Here is a 17,871-nt window from a genome sequence, read left to right as displayed (position 1 = left end):
CTGGTTGTCCTGGCAACAGGCCAGATATCCCAGATAGTATCTCTCTTCAGCCATGTTCCTCAGGTCTACCTGGGTGATCCCAAAATATTCCCAGGTCAGATTGGATGAATACAGTAATTCCTCCAGCTAGTTCTTGGTCTACCTTGGATTCTCCTCTCAGTTGGCCTGGATGACCTCCAGAGGGAGGCACCCAGGAGGCAGGGAACTTGGTAAAACTTAAAGATCCCCTCTAGCCATGTTGTAAGATGTAAAAAGACTCTGTTTTAAAGAATAATTTGTATCTGATATGGTTTTCCCACAAAAAAAAACATTTACCTGGTTAGAATTTCTTTAAAATTACATCTACTCCTCCACAATCCACAATCTATGAATATGCAAATGTATTTAATTTCAGAAGTTTAACTGCTGACCGCAAGATGTCTCCTACTTCACTGTAAAGTCCATTCTCATTGTATGTGCGCTGGAGGCCTCAAGTGTCTAAATCACATGAATTAAGTTGCATACTGGACCACAATTGGCTTCCAAATTAGTTGTGATGTCACAAATGATGCTTGCATGTACACACCTTAAACTCAGATTTAACTGAGCTCAGAGAAACTTTCCCTCTTCAGCAGATGAATTTGAAAACAGCCTTCTAGTGTCAAACTCTGCACATACATCATTCAGCATGGTGAAGAGCAAACATCCAACTGAAGGGACAAGAAGAAAAACACATTTTCTGAATGAAGGGGACTTTAATAATGTAGTGTTTCACAAAGTAAGCAAAAATTCAACAACTTAACTCAAGGTCCACTTATTAGCTTTTAATCGCATCAAAGCCTTCTTCAGTGGATGGAGTTTGCCCAGTTGTCTTGGGATAGCTCAGTTTTCATTTCCATGACAATGTGGGTAAACGCTCCAGAAAAGTTAGTCAGTGGACCTTGAAGTAAGAAGTAATACTTGAGTGTATAATCTGTGGTAAAATTAATTTCACCTCCTTACAGTAAGGCATACAGAGACCCCTCATGTGATATATTGCATGTGGCAGAAGCTAATTTGGTTCACCAATATGAAAACATTTCTCTATAAGAGCTGCTGTCACCACCGTGTATTGTGCAGCTGCTGTGGCCTCACCTATAGCAGAGAGGGCATGCATGCTTTTCATCCCCTCATCAAGAGGCACCTTGTGCTCTTGGCTTTATGGAAACTTCTCTGATTAGGAGAAGTCTCTGCCTTTCTGGCGTACTCTGCTTAATTTGGGTCATAGCAAACCTTCAGTTCCTGATCAATCTACAATCAGAACAAATAGTTTGTTGGCTATCTGAGAGGCTGAATTTTAGTCTGTGAATTTTTCCAATCATTTGGAAAATAGGAAAAAAAATCGTAGTTATTGTACACTCAGAGCAGAGTTATTTTCTTCTGTTTTCCTTCTTCCACACTTTTTTGCAACCCTTTTAGGGGATTTCTTTACCTTTACCCACCATTCCTCTCTCTGTTCTCTGACATATTCTCCCTCAAGTGTTTCCTTACAGTTCCTCTGATCTTGCCTGGTACATCTCGCTCACAAACACAGAATTTAACATCTGACTTTAATAAACGCCTCCTCGGTTCAGCAGGTATGAATCCTCAAGATGTTAAAGATTAACATACAGTGTTTTCCTCCCTGCTCTTCCCTGTCATTCCCAGATATGTCTTTCTGATGGGGCTTCAGGACCGCAACGAGAAGCTGTTCTATCGGGTACTAATGTCCAACATCGAGAGGTTTATGCCCATCATTTACACCCCCACTGTGGGCCTTGCCTGCCAGCAGTATGGCCTGATATTTAGAAGACCAAGGTGAGAGACACACACACATACAATTTTGCCCTCTTGAACTATCAAATACCACAAAAAAATTGGTTCGGCTCATTTCACACTGCTGTGAACAGGCAGCAGGCCTAAAGGGAGCTGCTGATTCTGTTCTCCCTCTCTGTTTCCACCCAGCCGGTCTTCCGCTACTTATTTATTACGTGTTTTATGGTATTGGTTGTTTTTCTTTTTTGTTACTGCACTTTGTATCAGCCAATATTTTCTTATACTTCTGTGGCCCCAGTATTCCACAGTTTTTCTCACCCAGAGTACACTAAAAAGCACCAAGAACATATTGAACAATGGAATTTTTAACAGTTCAAAATAGTGGACCAGATTCAAAACAGGCCAGTGGAGGACTTACCCAAACCTGTTATGCATAAATAAATCTACAAAAAAGAGAGGGACAATCCAAATAGACTAAAGGATAACGAGATCCAAAATGCAGGTCCACCTGAACAGACCCTATAGAGAGAGAACACAAACACTGATAACAGCATGATGAATTATAAATTAACAGGTGACCATTGTTAAAAAGACCAACAATATAACAATATTGTCCTAAGAACAAATGTCAAGTTATAGAAACTAATACCAAAAGTAACTACTGTAATAGTACTGTATATGCTTCAAAGACTAATTCATAGAAGTAGTTAAAAGTCCTGTTTTACTCTTCTGTACCAACAATAAAACATTTTGCACCCAACTGAGCAATAGATAGACAGAAGATAATAATTTTCTAACCAGTTTAGTATCTGTGAAACAAACTCTGGTCTCGGTTCCACAGAAACAAGTGGACTGTACAGTACGGCTCTTCAAGCAGATCTAGTAAAGCCAGCAGCAAGTTGTCAAAAGATTTTGATGCATTGCAACAAAACCACAAGCTCAAGGACTCTTAAAGCATGTGTATGTTAAGTTCGAATTGGTCTTTGATGCTATGAGATCTGAACCAATTTTAGAGGTTGCGGTAGCCCTTTTTAGCTGGAGTTGTGTTAGACAGCTCAGCTGCAGGCAAACCGCTGTAAGCTGTTGAAATCAGTTCAGGGTTCACCTTGAGTGGATCTGGCTCAGATCCTAGCAGACAGAGGTTCATTGGTTTCCTTTCCTCGTCTTCTGTAAACACACTTCCACACACACTCTCTCTCTCTCTATCTATCTCTTTCTCTCTCTCTCACACACACACATCTCTCTGCTGGTATCTGTTTTCCCTCAAATAAGTTCATCAGGTCCAATCTCTCATTATCTGACAGCAACACTCCCTAAGCAGTTACTAGTAGATATTGAATTGATAGAGCCTTCATTTTCAGTGCTGCCTTCAAGGCCACACTCTGTTTTGCTTGGCCCTGCCTCCCTGCATTTAACCTTACTCAGGTGGTTACAAGTGTTCAGTTTGTTTTTACTCTAATAAGACCAGATAGGAGGAAGACCACCCTGGTCAACTGCCCTTCACAGGCTCTTAAGCTCACTTACTGCTTTTAGCTATGTTCACTGACTCCTTTAAGAATCTAAAAGGATACGTATAATCCACTAATCCACACGCCAACCAACAGAGGTTAGCTAGCGTAGTTAACCACCAAGCATTTAGCTGTTTGGCATTTTTACGATGAAAGAATTTGGTAATTTTGTTGGAGTGATATCAGCCTATATCTGAAAGATGTGTTTGTCCCAGTTTCATAATGACATAAAGAGCAACTATAAAGTTCTGCTGAGTATTTCCCCCTGTCATGCACCCACTCTTCAGCAGTGCCAGAATTGTCCAAACACTTCATTCAACGATGGCTTCATTTGTATTACCACCACTGGTGTTTCTGATTAGCTGTAAAACCCCTGTTTTCCTAATTGTGTCCCAGCAGTTTTATTATAAATGCTTACCTTGGGTATATTTAAAATACTTGGAAACCTAAGTTCTCTCATGCACATAACTTTGTTACCCAACAGCTCCCCATTTCCCCATCCCCGCAGAACTATGTGGAAAATATTCTTAGCATGCTTCCCTTCCTCTCACACTGAGTTGGCTGGAGGAGTCATTTTATACACTCCCTGAGTCTCACAGCACAGTGGGCCAGGACCTGCTGCCAGAGCCCCTGGATTGGGAGTTGGGCCTCTAGGAAATGTGCATCAGGGGGTCTTCTACAATATCTGTGATCTATTTAAGTTTTCAGCCAGGCTTTTTTCTCTCTGCTAACCAAGCCGATGAAAAGGGAAACGCTAGGGACCATGACACACATGAGCTGCCAGTGTGGCTGTAGACTCTGAGTTTCATATGATCTTGAAGGATCAGCTTGTGTCTCTTATCTTTGCTGGGTGGGTGTAAAGTATTGTTCTGTTTCCATTTAAATCTATGGATAGGGCTTATTACTCACCAGCATTCTCTAGAAATCCTCATAATGAGTTACTGATGCCACTGTGCGTGTGTGTGTGTGCATGCGTGTCTTCTAGCTGGACCACCATAGCAGCAGATTAGGTCTCTAATCACTGGCTCTCAGGTATAAAGGCTTTCTGTGTGGAAGCAGCAGCCTCTCCTTGTCTTGTCTGACTTTACCAGTTAATCTGCCTCATGGAGACTAAACACTCCGACACCGGGCTCTGTACCAGATGCCAAAGGTCAAGCGCCATTAAGTGTCAAAACACGGCTGATTCACTGATCTTTAGATGGGGCAGAGGCAGGAAGGAGAGCTAGAGAAAGGGACACATTCACATCATCAAAAGATTAGCGGACATGCTTAATTTTATTGGTTTGTAAGCTCATGAGCGGATGCAGTGTTTGGCAGAGAAAGTTGGTCTGTCTTCATCACACAAAGTTTGTTTCTGTTTTCACCATAAATGTGTGTTGTGTGCTTTGCTTGACAGCTAAAAGTACTTATTTGTGATAAATGATAATGTTTTGTTGCAGAAAAATGATCCCAAGTGTTGCATGAAAGTAATTAAGGTTTACCTCAGTCATTTCCAGTGTCACCGTGCCCTCTGTGGTGCATTGCTGCAGAGTGTCTAAATAAACTAGTAATAAGCCCTTTTAAAGTAAGTCCTGCTGTTCAAGGGGCTCTTGAGGTAAGTGACATAAACCAATTCATCTTGCTGATGGAGATAGATGATCATTGGTAGCCCATGAGTGGATTCCTGGTTGAAGGTCAAGGGTCAGTAACTCTGTGCTACTACAGCTGTCTGTCAGGAGCTGCAAAGTAAGAGATAGGCATTCTTAAACTCCCTCGAGAGGGAGGGCAAAGACCAGATGCTGTCTTTTTCTTCTTCCATCTCTACTGTATAAAAGCTGTGCATTTTACCAGTGGTGGAAGACATATTCAGAATCAAAAGTACCAATACAGAAATTTAAAAACACTACATTACGTAAGTATTTGTAAAACTTACGCAATACTTATACGTGAGTACAAGTAAAAGTCCTTCAAGAAAAATCCTACTTAAGTGAAAGTACATAAGTATTATGAGCTTGATGTAGTTAAAGTATTGCAGTAAAAGTAGTAGTTTGGTCCCTCTGACTGATATGTTATTATATATGACATAATTAGATTATTAATGCTGAAACATCAGTGTGTAAGCAGAATGTTACTGTTGTAGTTGCTGGAGGTGGAGCTAGTTTGAACTAATTTATATACAGTTAGCTTGTTTACTCCAGTGGTTCCCAACCTAGGGATTGGGCCCCTCCAAAGGGTCACCAGATAAATGTGAGATGATTAATGGGAGAGGAAAGAAGAAAAAACAAGATTCTGATACACAAATCTGTTTTCAGTTTCTGGACTTCTTCTCTAATCTTTGATTTTTGGTGAAATATTGCATCATATGAACATTCATTAAAATGAAACCATGTGAGAAGTTTTGAGGGAAAAAATCACTCGTTTATGGAGCTGTTAACAACTCATAGACATTGGAAATGTGACCCCGACTTTTTGTAAGATGTCGAAGCCATAAGGGGGGAAACCACTTCATCTTTAACAATGTGTTGTATTTTAAAAGCTTGTTATATTATCCATTGTGTCAAATCTTCATCTGAAAAAGAACTAAAGCTGTAAGATAAATGTAGTGGATTAGAAAGTACAGTATTTCCCTCTGAAATGTGGAGTGGAAGTATAAAATAGCATAACATGGAAATATTCAAGTAAAGTACAAGTACCTCAAATTTGTACTTAAGTACAGTACTTGAGTAAATGTACTCAGTTACTTTCCACCTCTGGATTTAATGCCTAAGATGCAAATTTCATGTTATAAATGGGCTGCAGCTACATTTTGTACCTACTTGTCTGTTTTATGCTGTTAATGTTATTTTATTTTTTTAAATATGGCATGTGTGACCAATTTCTTGCAACCAAACCAAAACAACAACAACAAAAAAAACCAACCATGGAATACATCAAGAGATAAGACATACTTGAGACAAGGCCTAAATTTCAAAATGAAAGTTGATGTAATCACTGATAATTATTCTGGCAGATTTTCACTAAAAGTTATACATAGTACCAGTTGCCAAACCTTCCACGTCTCCCAAAATACAGAGGATATGACCTCAGTGACCTTAGTGGTAGTTACAGACTGTGTGCCTTTTTGTAATTTTTCTGTGCATTTTTGTATGTTTCATTTGAACTGAAGTGACATATCCACTTTTCCAAGTCCCAGAGCACTGCCAGGCAACTGATTTAGCAACTGCCTCAACTCAGATTTCCACAAAAATTGAGATCAATGGACAGATTGAGTGAAATTTACAGCCTTCCCAGAGGAGTCGTCATACTTTTTTTTAAGAGTGTTTTAAGTGGAATGTTTGTCCACTTATGTGCTGGAACGTTTTGTGTTGATGTTTAGTACACGTAAAGTCAACACGTAATTGTGTACATTGATTATACCCCTTATCCAAGCAAATTGAGCTTATTGAGCCTTGCCAGACCACAAAAAGTAAAGCCTAATTGTACACTGGCTCTGCAAGACAAATTTTTCTTGATTCATATCACAAAATGACCATATTGGTATCATTAGCACCCTAGTATCATGCTGTATCATATTAGTATTTACCATGTATGTAGAAAACCATAATATATCTGTGTGAAACCACACAGAAGTAAAGCTGTGTTTGGTTCATTATCAACTAAATAAAAGATGTATTGTAATATAACCTGAATACAGCTGTACTTTGAGAGGCTGGTGTTTGATTAAAACACAGGATAAGCTGCTGGAGGTTGTAAAGGCTGAATGAAAGGCATCAGTTGAAGCCGCCCTTGGCCACCTCTGAAGTGGCACGTGCTGGATGATGAAGCGTTCCAACCTTGCAGATTAAGGGCTTTTGAGCGTTGACCTCACACCACTCAGGCCCACACACAGTGTTACACTGCAAGTGTGAGAGAAACTTTCACTTGGATAGATGAGCATTCTCGCCTTCTAGATCATTAATCTACAGATAATTGGTGAACTGTGATGACCTGACTACAACCATGAATAAGAAACAACCATCCACATAACTTGAGACCAGAGAGAGTTTGTTCCCTCATTGTGACTGATTGCATGACTTTCACTGATGTATTTGTTTACCACATTTTTAGTCTTTGGTAGACCATGAGAGAAGCTCAGAATTTGCCTTTGTTGAATAGGAGAAGCCTTGGAGGAGTTGGGAGGAGAGAGACGGAGTGGAATTACACTGACCTCATGAGAAACGTGGCAAACATTTGGGATTAATTCCACCCTGGACTTTGAGGACCTTGTATAACAATATGGAGCTCATGTCCGAGGTCTAAGTTGTAGAGCCAGTTAAAGCAAAGAAACTTTAGGGCACAGTAGACCTTTCCTGCTGTATCCCTTAGTATAATAAATGAGTGTATTAGTTGATTCCCAACTTAAATCCACAGCAGTGTTACGGTTTACTGTGTAAACATGGAAAGTAATCAAACTAAATATATGTTTTGAATAACTGTCTTCTTGACTAAAACTACCTGGCTGAATTGCCTGTGACCCACAGTGCCACTGCTAATTCAAACTGCCATAACTTTCCATGATTTAGAGTGGTGTAGCATGCCTGCAGAGCAAGGTGGTTGGATTTGGCTCTCTGGGAGAAAATCCAGTTTGTTTCATTGTGTCTCTAAGGAACAACCATGAAATCATTGCAAACATATTAATTTAGGTTTTGGTTGGTCTAACGGCTTTCAGTCTAAAAACGGCTTCCTGCCCATCTGGCAGCTTCTGTGTCTCCGTCTCCTCATCTCAGAGATGTTTGGCCTCAGTCAGACTCCGTTGGTCTGATGCAGACAGGTTCCATGAAAACAGTGGGTGTCACGTCCCAGCTTCATCAACTGACCTGCTGTCACTCAGGTTGAGATTTTAAATGAGATGAATTGAGTATCTGCTATTAAAAACATTACATAAACCCTATGAATGCCAGACAGGCAGAGAGTTTTATTGAAACTGCGTAATTTGCATTATCATAATTTAGTTGTCTCTGTTTTTCTGAGCATGTGTGATTGCTCCAAAGTCCAGCTTACATTAAACTGCATGTTTTGTGTCTGCTCCAGCATAAATATCTGTTCTGCAAATCTCGTGTGCTGTGCTCTCCTGCATGATGGCGCCCCCTATCTTTGCATTACTCTCTTGACAAGCTGTTTTCCGTATACATAGATGGAGAACTTGTTTTCATAAAGCCATTCGGTTGTGTCATTTTAAATCATACATGCATAAAGCAGTAACGTCACCGTTCTATCATAGGCAAGCAATCAAACTAACAGCCAGACAGCAGCCTGCTACACAACACAAGAGCCACAGACTTCTAATGCCTTCTAATGTGTCCTTCTTATCTGATGTACCAACAAGGACACATGTGCTATCCTGCACTTTAGCTTGTTGAACGAGCCACCAAACTAACATTCACCTGAGAAAACTGCACTGCTAACATCAGTCTATAGGCTAGATAGCCAAAACTTAGCAGCTAATGTAACTTTTATCAGTTTACATGCTCAAAGTGAAGTACTTGTTGGAAGGTTGAATAGCATGTGAACCCCACCCAAACCTTTACAACTTTGAAACTGGGAGGTTGTGTCTGGCAATTTCTGTAACTTGTAGAAACCGACAAATTGACGTTGATGCCCACTGCGCAGGTGTTGGCCACTTGTGTCATTTTTTGTGTGTACAAATGAGTGCAACACCATGAATGTCTTCCAGGAAAGACTGTCTGACAGTGTGCACCGTTATTTCCATATTTAAACAATTATCATGTCTCCTTCCTCTCTATGACAGCAGGTTTTTCGGTGAGTGTGGCCGATTGGTTTTGCTAGTTTGTTTCAAGCATATACCCACCTATAAAGTTTGTTTACTTTGTCTCTAGGCTGCTGCCCCTCCAGAGGATGACACAAAAAGGAACATTTCTAATATTTCCCCCTCCCCCCCTTTTTTGGACTTTAAGACAGAGTGAACAAGAGCTGCTGAATGATGCATGAATACAAAACTCTCCATCACTGCTAGAGACCAAATTACAGAGCACAGTTGTTTGGCTGCTATCTCCACATGGTCTCCACTGGTCAACTTTTGGAACACGGTAGTAATATTTCACGAGCCCACTCTGGAAAATGGAACTTGCTGATCTTCCAGTGAAGCTTATCTGATACTCTGTAAATCACACTCAACCTGGTTTGGAGCTTTAATGCAAACCTGAAGGTGTTTTAGGAGCACATAGCAGAAAATTCATTCAGCATATGGCACACAAGTTGGCAACAAAGTTAGATTGTCTCTAATGGCTTTAACCTGAATTTTATTGTGCATTAGAAGAAGAAGAATAAATTAGAGGAAGAAATTTGATGGATTGGATACTCATCATAACCTCAAAATGCAATCATTTGTACATTAGAAATACAAAAGCTGTCCTCTACAGTCATAACCTGAACTAGTATGGATGTAGCTTTCATTTCCCTGCCTCGAGTAACTGTGGTAGAGCTATAAAACACAGAAAGATGTTGGTGAGTTAAATACAATGCCTTATGGAATAACTCTGTGTTTGCAAATGTTGGCCACTTCCACTGCTTTCTTCTTATGCACTCTGTATGTTTTAACAATGTTATCTTTTCCCCACAATTACTGCTGCGAGGTCCCTAAAACTCCACAAAAACTACAAATTGAAATGAAGCTATATCATTTCTTTATTATCCCTGTCAAAGCTGAAATGTGTACGTATTGCTTGGGTGCCAAAGCACATGTTAGAGTGGCTTTTTAAAAGCTAGTATAGGAGGGTTGCCAGAGGCTCAGCAGTCATTTCACGCCACTGACCTGCCCTGGCCTCATTCCTGTGTGACTTATAACATCCAGATGGGTGTGTGTGATGTAATACAGTGTATGTATGTAATGCATAGGTATGTGTGAGGGGTATGGAGAGTCACACACACTGTCGGAGGTCGGATCTTGGTCATGTGTGGACAGATTTGTGGTTAGAGGTGGGTATTGTAACGTCATTATCAGTAGTAGTAGTAGTAGCAGCAGTAGTAGTAGTAGTAGTAGTAGTAGTAGTAGTAGGGGTAATTGAAGATCTAAGTTTGAAGACCAAATTTATTGTAACTTTGGACAGACTGCTTTTCTGTCACAACAGTATCAAAATCCCATTCCTGTGTTCAGCTGGGACTAACCATCATCACTATAGAAAATTAAAGGAAACACAAGAATTGAAAATTTCCATGAATAACAAAAGTGACATCAGGTGCAGTAAGACACCTGCTGCCGGCTGTAGCTCACCATTTGTTAAAAAACGATTCCCTTACACTCACAGCTCACCATTTTTATTAAAGGAATAATGTGCATGAAAGATAAAAGATTGAGTTAAAGATTGATAACATTTAGAGTGGCAAATCCAGTGCTACATCTGAGTTGTACACATACAAACACCACTACCATCATGCATGGAAAAATGCTTCAGTAATTTGTTAAATCCAGCTTTGTTTCCCCCTGGATTGAATGGAAACTTCAAACAAGAAATTCCCCCAGTCACAGTCCAACCTTATTGGCACGTTGTCATCTACAATCTCTGGTGTTCATTTTCTCCTTTGAATGGGGTGTAAAACACTATAACAGCTTGATGCAAATATTATGAAAAATGCAACAACAGCCCAATCAGATGCAAACTGCTGCCACCATGTAATTTCAGTAATGGCATGATGGAGCTGTTTGGACTGTGTGGATTAGTGAAGATGATGAAGCTTGACAGTTTGTGGTCATTGAGCCTAACTGCCCATCTGATTTACTGAAATGCCTGTTTTTCCAGGTGTGGCAACTTCAAGCCCCAGTTCCAGATGCAACTTTGTTTAGTTCTGTTACCAAGGATTACTATGGGAGCCAAACAGAGAATGAAGGAGACTTCACAAATTAGATTGACTAAACATGTATATCATGTCAATTTATGTAGCTGTAAATTATAGTAAAACAAAGGTGAAGGTGATGCTTTGGGTTTAAAAACACTATTTGGTAACAACTTGTTTTTTTGGGGGGTGAAATGCACTTGTTAGCTTTCTTCTTGAGAGTTAAATGAGAAGATCAATGTGTCTGAATACTAAGAATTTAGCTGGAGCCAGGAGGTGATTTGCTTAGCTTAGCATAAAGACTGAAAGTAGGGGGAAATGGCTAACCTGGCTCTGTGTCAAGGTAAAAAGAAATTGCTTAGCAGCACCTCTGAAGCTCACCAATTTATTTGATCTTTTTCTAAATTTAATATAAACACAAACAGAAATTAAAAAACAGCCAGACCAGCTGTTTCTATTTGCTTTCAGTCTTTGTACTATACTTGGCTAATCTTCTTCTAACTCCTGCTCAGTGTAGAACATAGACAGATAGCAATCTTCTCATCTGTCTCCTGGCAAGAAAGCAAGCAAGTGCTCCTCCAAAAATGTCAAACTATTATTTAAACCTAGTTGTTACCAAATAGTATTTTTAAACCCTGATCTTTTCTTGACCTCAATGAAGTCATTTTTTGCATACATCTGGCCAAACCTTAACCAAAGTGGTGGAGGATCAGAAAATGCTTAAATTGGTTGTTGTGAACAAGGTACTTTGTCTTTTAGTTTGGAGGACTTTTTGTCTTTTTTGGGAAATTTAAGAGTTTCAAAGACATTTTAGAAAAAGCCATTTATTAAGTACATGGAGGCATGATCTATTTAGGCCAATTTCACCAGTATTTTTCAGAGTTCTGAAACTGGGTCAGCCTCATATTGACATGGGACACTCCTCAACGCTGATAACAACTAAGTCAACAGATCATACAGCAATCACAATCCAAATGCACCACTTCCATATCTGCAATTAGATAAGGCCATAGTTCTGTAAAAGATCTCCAGTATCTGACACTAATATTTCTTAATGGCTCTGCCTCTTATTTGTCAGTTCTCTCCGCTTCGTTAATGCATGTGGTGAGAAAGCTCTAAAAACTACCTTAATTAATTTTAGTTTTGACAGCTTCATCAGCTCACAGCTCAGATTTGGCTGTGAACACTTGCAGTCCTGTCATGCATTTGGCTTGAGGTTAGAAACTCAACACGTGAAGATATCCATCTGCACTCACAGGCAGTCTGAATCAATCAGAAAGTTTCCAAACACGTTTCTTGAGCTCTACTTCACTTGAGCTCTAACAAAGACAATCAGGGAACTGTTTGTTTGTTGAATAGTTTATTGGCTTTATTCAAGTGTGTAAAATACATCAGTCTTTGTTATTTTGGTTTCTTGCTCAGTGGTAAGTCTTCTCTCTGTGAGAATGCACGCATATTAGCTGCACTCTGTGACCTGTTCTTGTTAGTTCCTCTGGTGCTTACATTAGAGAGCATTGTATATATCCTCAATAACAACACGGCAATACATATAACTCGTGGAAAGTCAAACAGTTCATTTTAGTAGCTTGTGCGTGCTGGCAGCTTCCCCCCAGTACTTCCATGAATGGGAATACTGATATCTGACGTACAGGAAGTGAGATAATAAAGTGCCTCAGACAACTAATACTTCTAATATACTTTTATACTCATTTCAAAGGAAACTAATTGCAGTCTGCTAATAGATCATCTACTAAAGAGGTAACAAACCACCACTTTGAACTGTATATTAAATCACAAATTTAATGCTTTATACAAATAAAGTACAATAATTCATATTTACTGGCATGCATTATTATATTGAACTTCAAAAGCCATATATATTTTGTTTTATATTTGTTTGACCATGTTTTAAATCAAAGAATAAAGAAATAATTAGTCTGTTCTTTTTCATGTGCCGGAAGGATTTGCTATTAAAAGGTTAAATTTGCAGAATATTAATTGCTAATCCAATAAGATTTTTACAGGCTTTGTAATAATGTAAATGATTAAATAAATCATTGTGTACTCAAATTCCACTGTACAATGAGACTAAACACACAATAGGCTTATTAGGCAGGGGTTCAGATGCTAAGACCTGCTCTCTCTGTGTTAAATACATTAGTGCAACAGCAATGTTTCCAGCACAGCTTCTTTCATAGTGAGTAGGTCTGCAAATTTGTGGTGCTTGTTAGCAGATTTTCCATACATGAATAGGGATATTTTGGCAGAGCACATGGCATTTTAAGTCAGATCACTGAAACTATTCTGCTGTTTCGTAGTATTCATATTTCCACTGGTGCATGGCGGTGTCTGAGGTCAGTTGGACTTTTATGTTGTGTAAAATGTTTGTTATTCAGACTAGAAATTCATGACATGGGATGGTTGACAGTTCTGGATGTACATTTAAGTTCATGCACATTATTCCACAGTGAGCATGCAGGGTTTCAGTGTTACTTTGCAAGACTATTAATAAACACAATGGCTCTTTGGAAAGATAAGCACTCCAACATTCTTGTTATGTCTGATCTCACTGCGTGACGATTGTTTTCTTTTCTGTGGTGATGCAGAGTAGTTTACCAGCCCTCTGTCTGACCTCTACATGAATGAGGTTTGACCCAAGGTGACTTCCCTTTTTGACTCGCTTTGATCTGTTTCATTACGTGAGACCTGACCTCTCCCCTGGCACCCTGAACATTCACTTTAATTTAGGCCTCAGCATTACATCAGTGAGAGCTACAGCTCTAGTTTCCTTATAAGAGAGTAGAAAAAAGTCACAGTCAGGGCAGTTACATGTTAACAGGGCACACATTCTTCTGATATGATGGAGATAGAATTGTAGTAGTAATCATTATGAAGCTTTTAATAATCACACTATTTTAATGGAATGAAATGAATTCTTATGTAAATGTAGAATATGTACATAGCATAGCAGAGATTGGGGAGTGACAGTGAGTCAAAGTAACTTTTTAGCTCATGAAGTCCTCAAAATTGGTTCATTTTAACTTGTGCCATCCAATATGACCTAAAACCTACCCCTGGTTGGGGCGCTTAAATTAATTAATTTGTACATTTTAATATGATAAGTGAATATTCATTTTATATCACCAACATCCCATGAGTAATGTTCGTATTCAATATGATTGTATCCAGTAAAAAAACTGTAGAAAATGAGCCCCAGTGTCCAGGGGGAGCTGTTACAGAAAAGCAGGCCTGACATTCAAGTTCTTCAGACATTTATCCAGATTAATGGATTACTTGAGTGTAACAAATGATTACAATGTATGTATCGATGTATGTGAAGGCAACCTGGGCCTTGCAACCTACTTCAATGGTCATGGGAGCATAAAAATGTACAGTAAATTACACGTATTTTAATACTGACTGTCTGTATTGTAAAATATGACGGTTTTAGCTTCTCACATGGTGTCATATAGTACATGAATTATCTCCTCAGCCATAAGCCATGGAGAATATGATAGTCTTAAAGCATTTCTCAATCTGTTTTACAGTTGGGACCAGCAGCTCGCTTGTTGCCACCCCAGACATCTCTAAAATTGAATCCATATTTTTGTGTGAATGTCAAAGTGAGTACAAAAGGCTATAAATCATTGTCATCCATACAGTTCAAAATGATTTTACAATATTCTTATAATGTGTCTGCCATTTTCAATGAGCTCTGTGTCTGTTTTCCATGAAAGGATGACCTATTTGAATTTAAGAGGATATATAGTTTTCCTTTATATGCATTCTGTGATCCAGCCTGGACCGCTGTTACTAATAAACACGCTACAACTGCTTTTCGTACAGTCGCTTGCCGAGACTAAACCAATTTCTTTTGCAAGTGAGTTTGCATCCCACACAAAGTCATTGGCATGCTCAAAATGTTGTTGACGTGTGTGAAAAGGCGAATGAATGGAAAACCTGGTTGCACAAGGCTGAAAATCATCTAATAGCCAGCTGGGTTCATCAGGTCTGGGGCTCTGATTCCTTTAGCAGGGCCTTTGTGCTGGAACGGGGCTTTTCCTGCTGCTTCTTGACCCTGAGTTATGTAAAGATCGCTGAGAGAGAAACTTGACATCCACAGCAGTTGTCTGGACACCCGACTGTCTCTCTTTCACCCAAACAGCTTCAGTAGACAGCAGGCTTTGAACCCCCAGAATCTTGCACTGTCTGGTTGCTATTTTCATCATCGGCAGGTTGGCGTGTGTCAAAGATTCCGTGTCTTTTTATGTTTTGTCTCAGCATGTTACCAAAAGTCATGAAAAGCCGATCAGATTGGCTAAACTGTGTTCATTTTGGCCTCAAAGTCTCTTGAGTTTCCCTTCTCCTTCTCGTCTGGAAAGGCTTCACGAGGGGAGATTAGTTGTTGTGTGGAAGCCTGGGCTGATTTCAGTGGGCTGCAGTGGAATGAGGTGGGGGTGGGTTATGGTTTTCTGAGGCCAAGGACTGGAACTGGTTCTCACTTGTGTAAAAAGAGAGGCTGATTCAGGCAACGTGTTGAATACTTGCAAAGTGATGGAATAACGTCAAAGTCAGAACGTGCCATGGAGAGTGGGAGGCAGAGGAAGAAGAAGAGTGCATTGTCTTTGGAGGGTCGTACGGAGAGGGGAGGGTGTGAAGGGAAAGGAAAGAGAAGGGACTGGAAAGAGAATTCCTGCCCGTCACGTTTCATTTCCAAGTGATGAGAGCTCTGTGTTGAACAAAAATTACTGGGTTGCTTCTTGCTGCTATGATAAATTCCTTGAAGAAATACACAAAAAAACACAGCCCGCAGACATCCTACTAAAGCGTCTTTTTCCTGACTGAACAATCAAGGCTTAAATGTGCTTATCCAGAGAGAAACATAAAAACAGAGAGGTGGATTATGGGCTGGATAATTGTGTTTGTTGAGTTGATACCAAATTATTCACCCACTATTCGGATTCCTTTGTCGTTGCTATTTTTTTTTTTTTCTTTTTGTGTTTACAGAGCACTTTTTCCTATTCCCAGAGCTCTGTTGCATATTTAGTTTCTTGACAATCATCTGTTCCATTGCAATTAGTTATTTTTAAACTGGGCAAGGTTTGCGTCAGCTCAGGCTGTGGCATGAACATGGTTATTGATTGGTACTGCCAGGACCCCGGTTTTCACTGAGTTTTCTTCTTCTCCTCTATTGGTTTAGTCAGTTGCTTGGCCGCTTCCTATGTACACTGCAGCATGAGTGTGTTATTTGTGATTCCAACAGCTTTGGCCTCACTTCCTTAATTGCCTTGGAAATGACTAGTATGAACAAAACCAAGGATACAAGCTAAGTAATAAAACTGACTCACTCTCTTATTATATGGATACTTCTAGCTTAAATTCACTTGGTCTTAAAATATGTATATGATCAAGTCATTGCAGTGAAAAATTGTCGTCTCTGTGGAATATAATCTACACAGAAAAAAAATGTTTCCATGGAAAGGCATTAACGTATTAGATACCACTCAGGAAAGGACGCAAGAGAGTTGAAACCAGTGGTCTCATTGCTTAAATATTGTGCTGTCAGTCTTTTCTGCAGCTTGTGGTCAGATACCACATCCAGCCATAGAAATTACTGCGTCTCCTTCTATATATATGTGTGTTTGTGCATGTGTTGGTGTGCTGGGCTGTCTCACTTTGTGCTGTGTTGGGCTTCAGGCACTTCGCTCACCTGACAGGAAGACAGAACTATGTCTGTTGACAGGGGAAAGTGTGCTGCTGAAGTTCAATACAAGGTAAAAGACAGAGCCAAAACCAAAACACTGTTTATCCTCGTATCATGGCCAGATATGAAATGTTTGGTTTACCTTGACAGGGGTTTGTCCAAATTGTTTATGCGTTCTGTGCAGTGTAAACAGGACTCCATTGTTGCCACCGAGAAGCTAAGATCCCTTCGTGTCTCTATTTGTCCCTACTTTGACTGCAGAGAAACTAAGGTGGAATTAAAGTGTTGATGGTTGTTATACATGGTATTAAGTGCATGTTCCCACGCTCCTTCAGAACAACTACAACTAAACGTGAGAACTAACTCAAAATCAAAGGACTAGAGAGGCACTGATGTACAGTCAGTGTTGATATATTACATTTTAGTCTCTGGCATTGTCACTCCCTGCAAGGAAGCAGCAAGCTCAGCTCAGTACACCAGGGAGTGGGGAGTGACCATAATAAGGTGATGAAATCCTCAAAATTAAAGAAAAAACTGTTAACCTAATTCCTCCTGATGTGACCCAAAATGTATTTTAAGTTTGAGTCTTACAGCTTGTTTTTGTATTTGTTGTATCTTGAATTAATTTAGACATTTCAACTAGTTTGGGAGTTGAAGAAAAGTTTGGAAAGTTTTGGTTGGAAGAAAATTGAAAATGTCCATCCATAGTTCTGTTTGTCTGTACAGTATCTCTGTGAGACCAAACTTTTACTAAGAGCAGATGTGTTGTTTAACTGAATGAAAGTGTCTCATCAATCAGTTTGTTTTTAATCCACTGATTGGACGCCACATCGCAAGATTAGTAGAATTGATATATTTGACTTTGTTCAATGATCGAATTCGTCAAATATTGTTATTTTAATTATTTGAAATAATATTTTTAAAATGTATGATTTTGAAACTGTCAGACTGCAATAAAGTTAGAGTCAGTGATTCTAATCCAATACACTTTTTTGTCAAATTCAGCGAATATCTCCTCATGTTCTGCTAGCTGTCCATTCTGTGTGTGTGCTGAAAATAATCTGGTGTTAATACCCA

The 17,871-nt window shown here is 39.4% G+C and overlaps 1 protein-coding gene across 1 annotated transcript in view; it reads left to right on the top strand.

Annotated features, from left to right (window-relative positions):
- me1 (malic enzyme 1, NADP(+)-dependent, cytosolic) overlaps positions 1-17,871 on the top strand; it is an 88,147-nt gene that overhangs the window by 32,114 nt on the left and 38,162 nt on the right. The window contains exon 3 of the mRNA XM_044359730.1: positions 1,666-1,815. Coding sequence (XP_044215665.1) covers positions 1,666-1,815 — 150 coding nt within the window. The remainder of the gene's footprint in view (positions 1-1,665; positions 1,816-17,871) is intronic.

This window comes from Thunnus albacares, chromosome 8 (genome assembly GCF_914725855.1).
Source record: "Thunnus albacares chromosome 8, fThuAlb1.1, whole genome shotgun sequence".
In the NCBI taxonomy this organism is placed as follows: domain Eukaryota; kingdom Metazoa; phylum Chordata; class Actinopteri; order Scombriformes; family Scombridae; genus Thunnus; species Thunnus albacares.
Note: the sequence above shows the minus strand (reverse complement) of the source record. Positions and strands in the feature narration are given on the sequence as shown.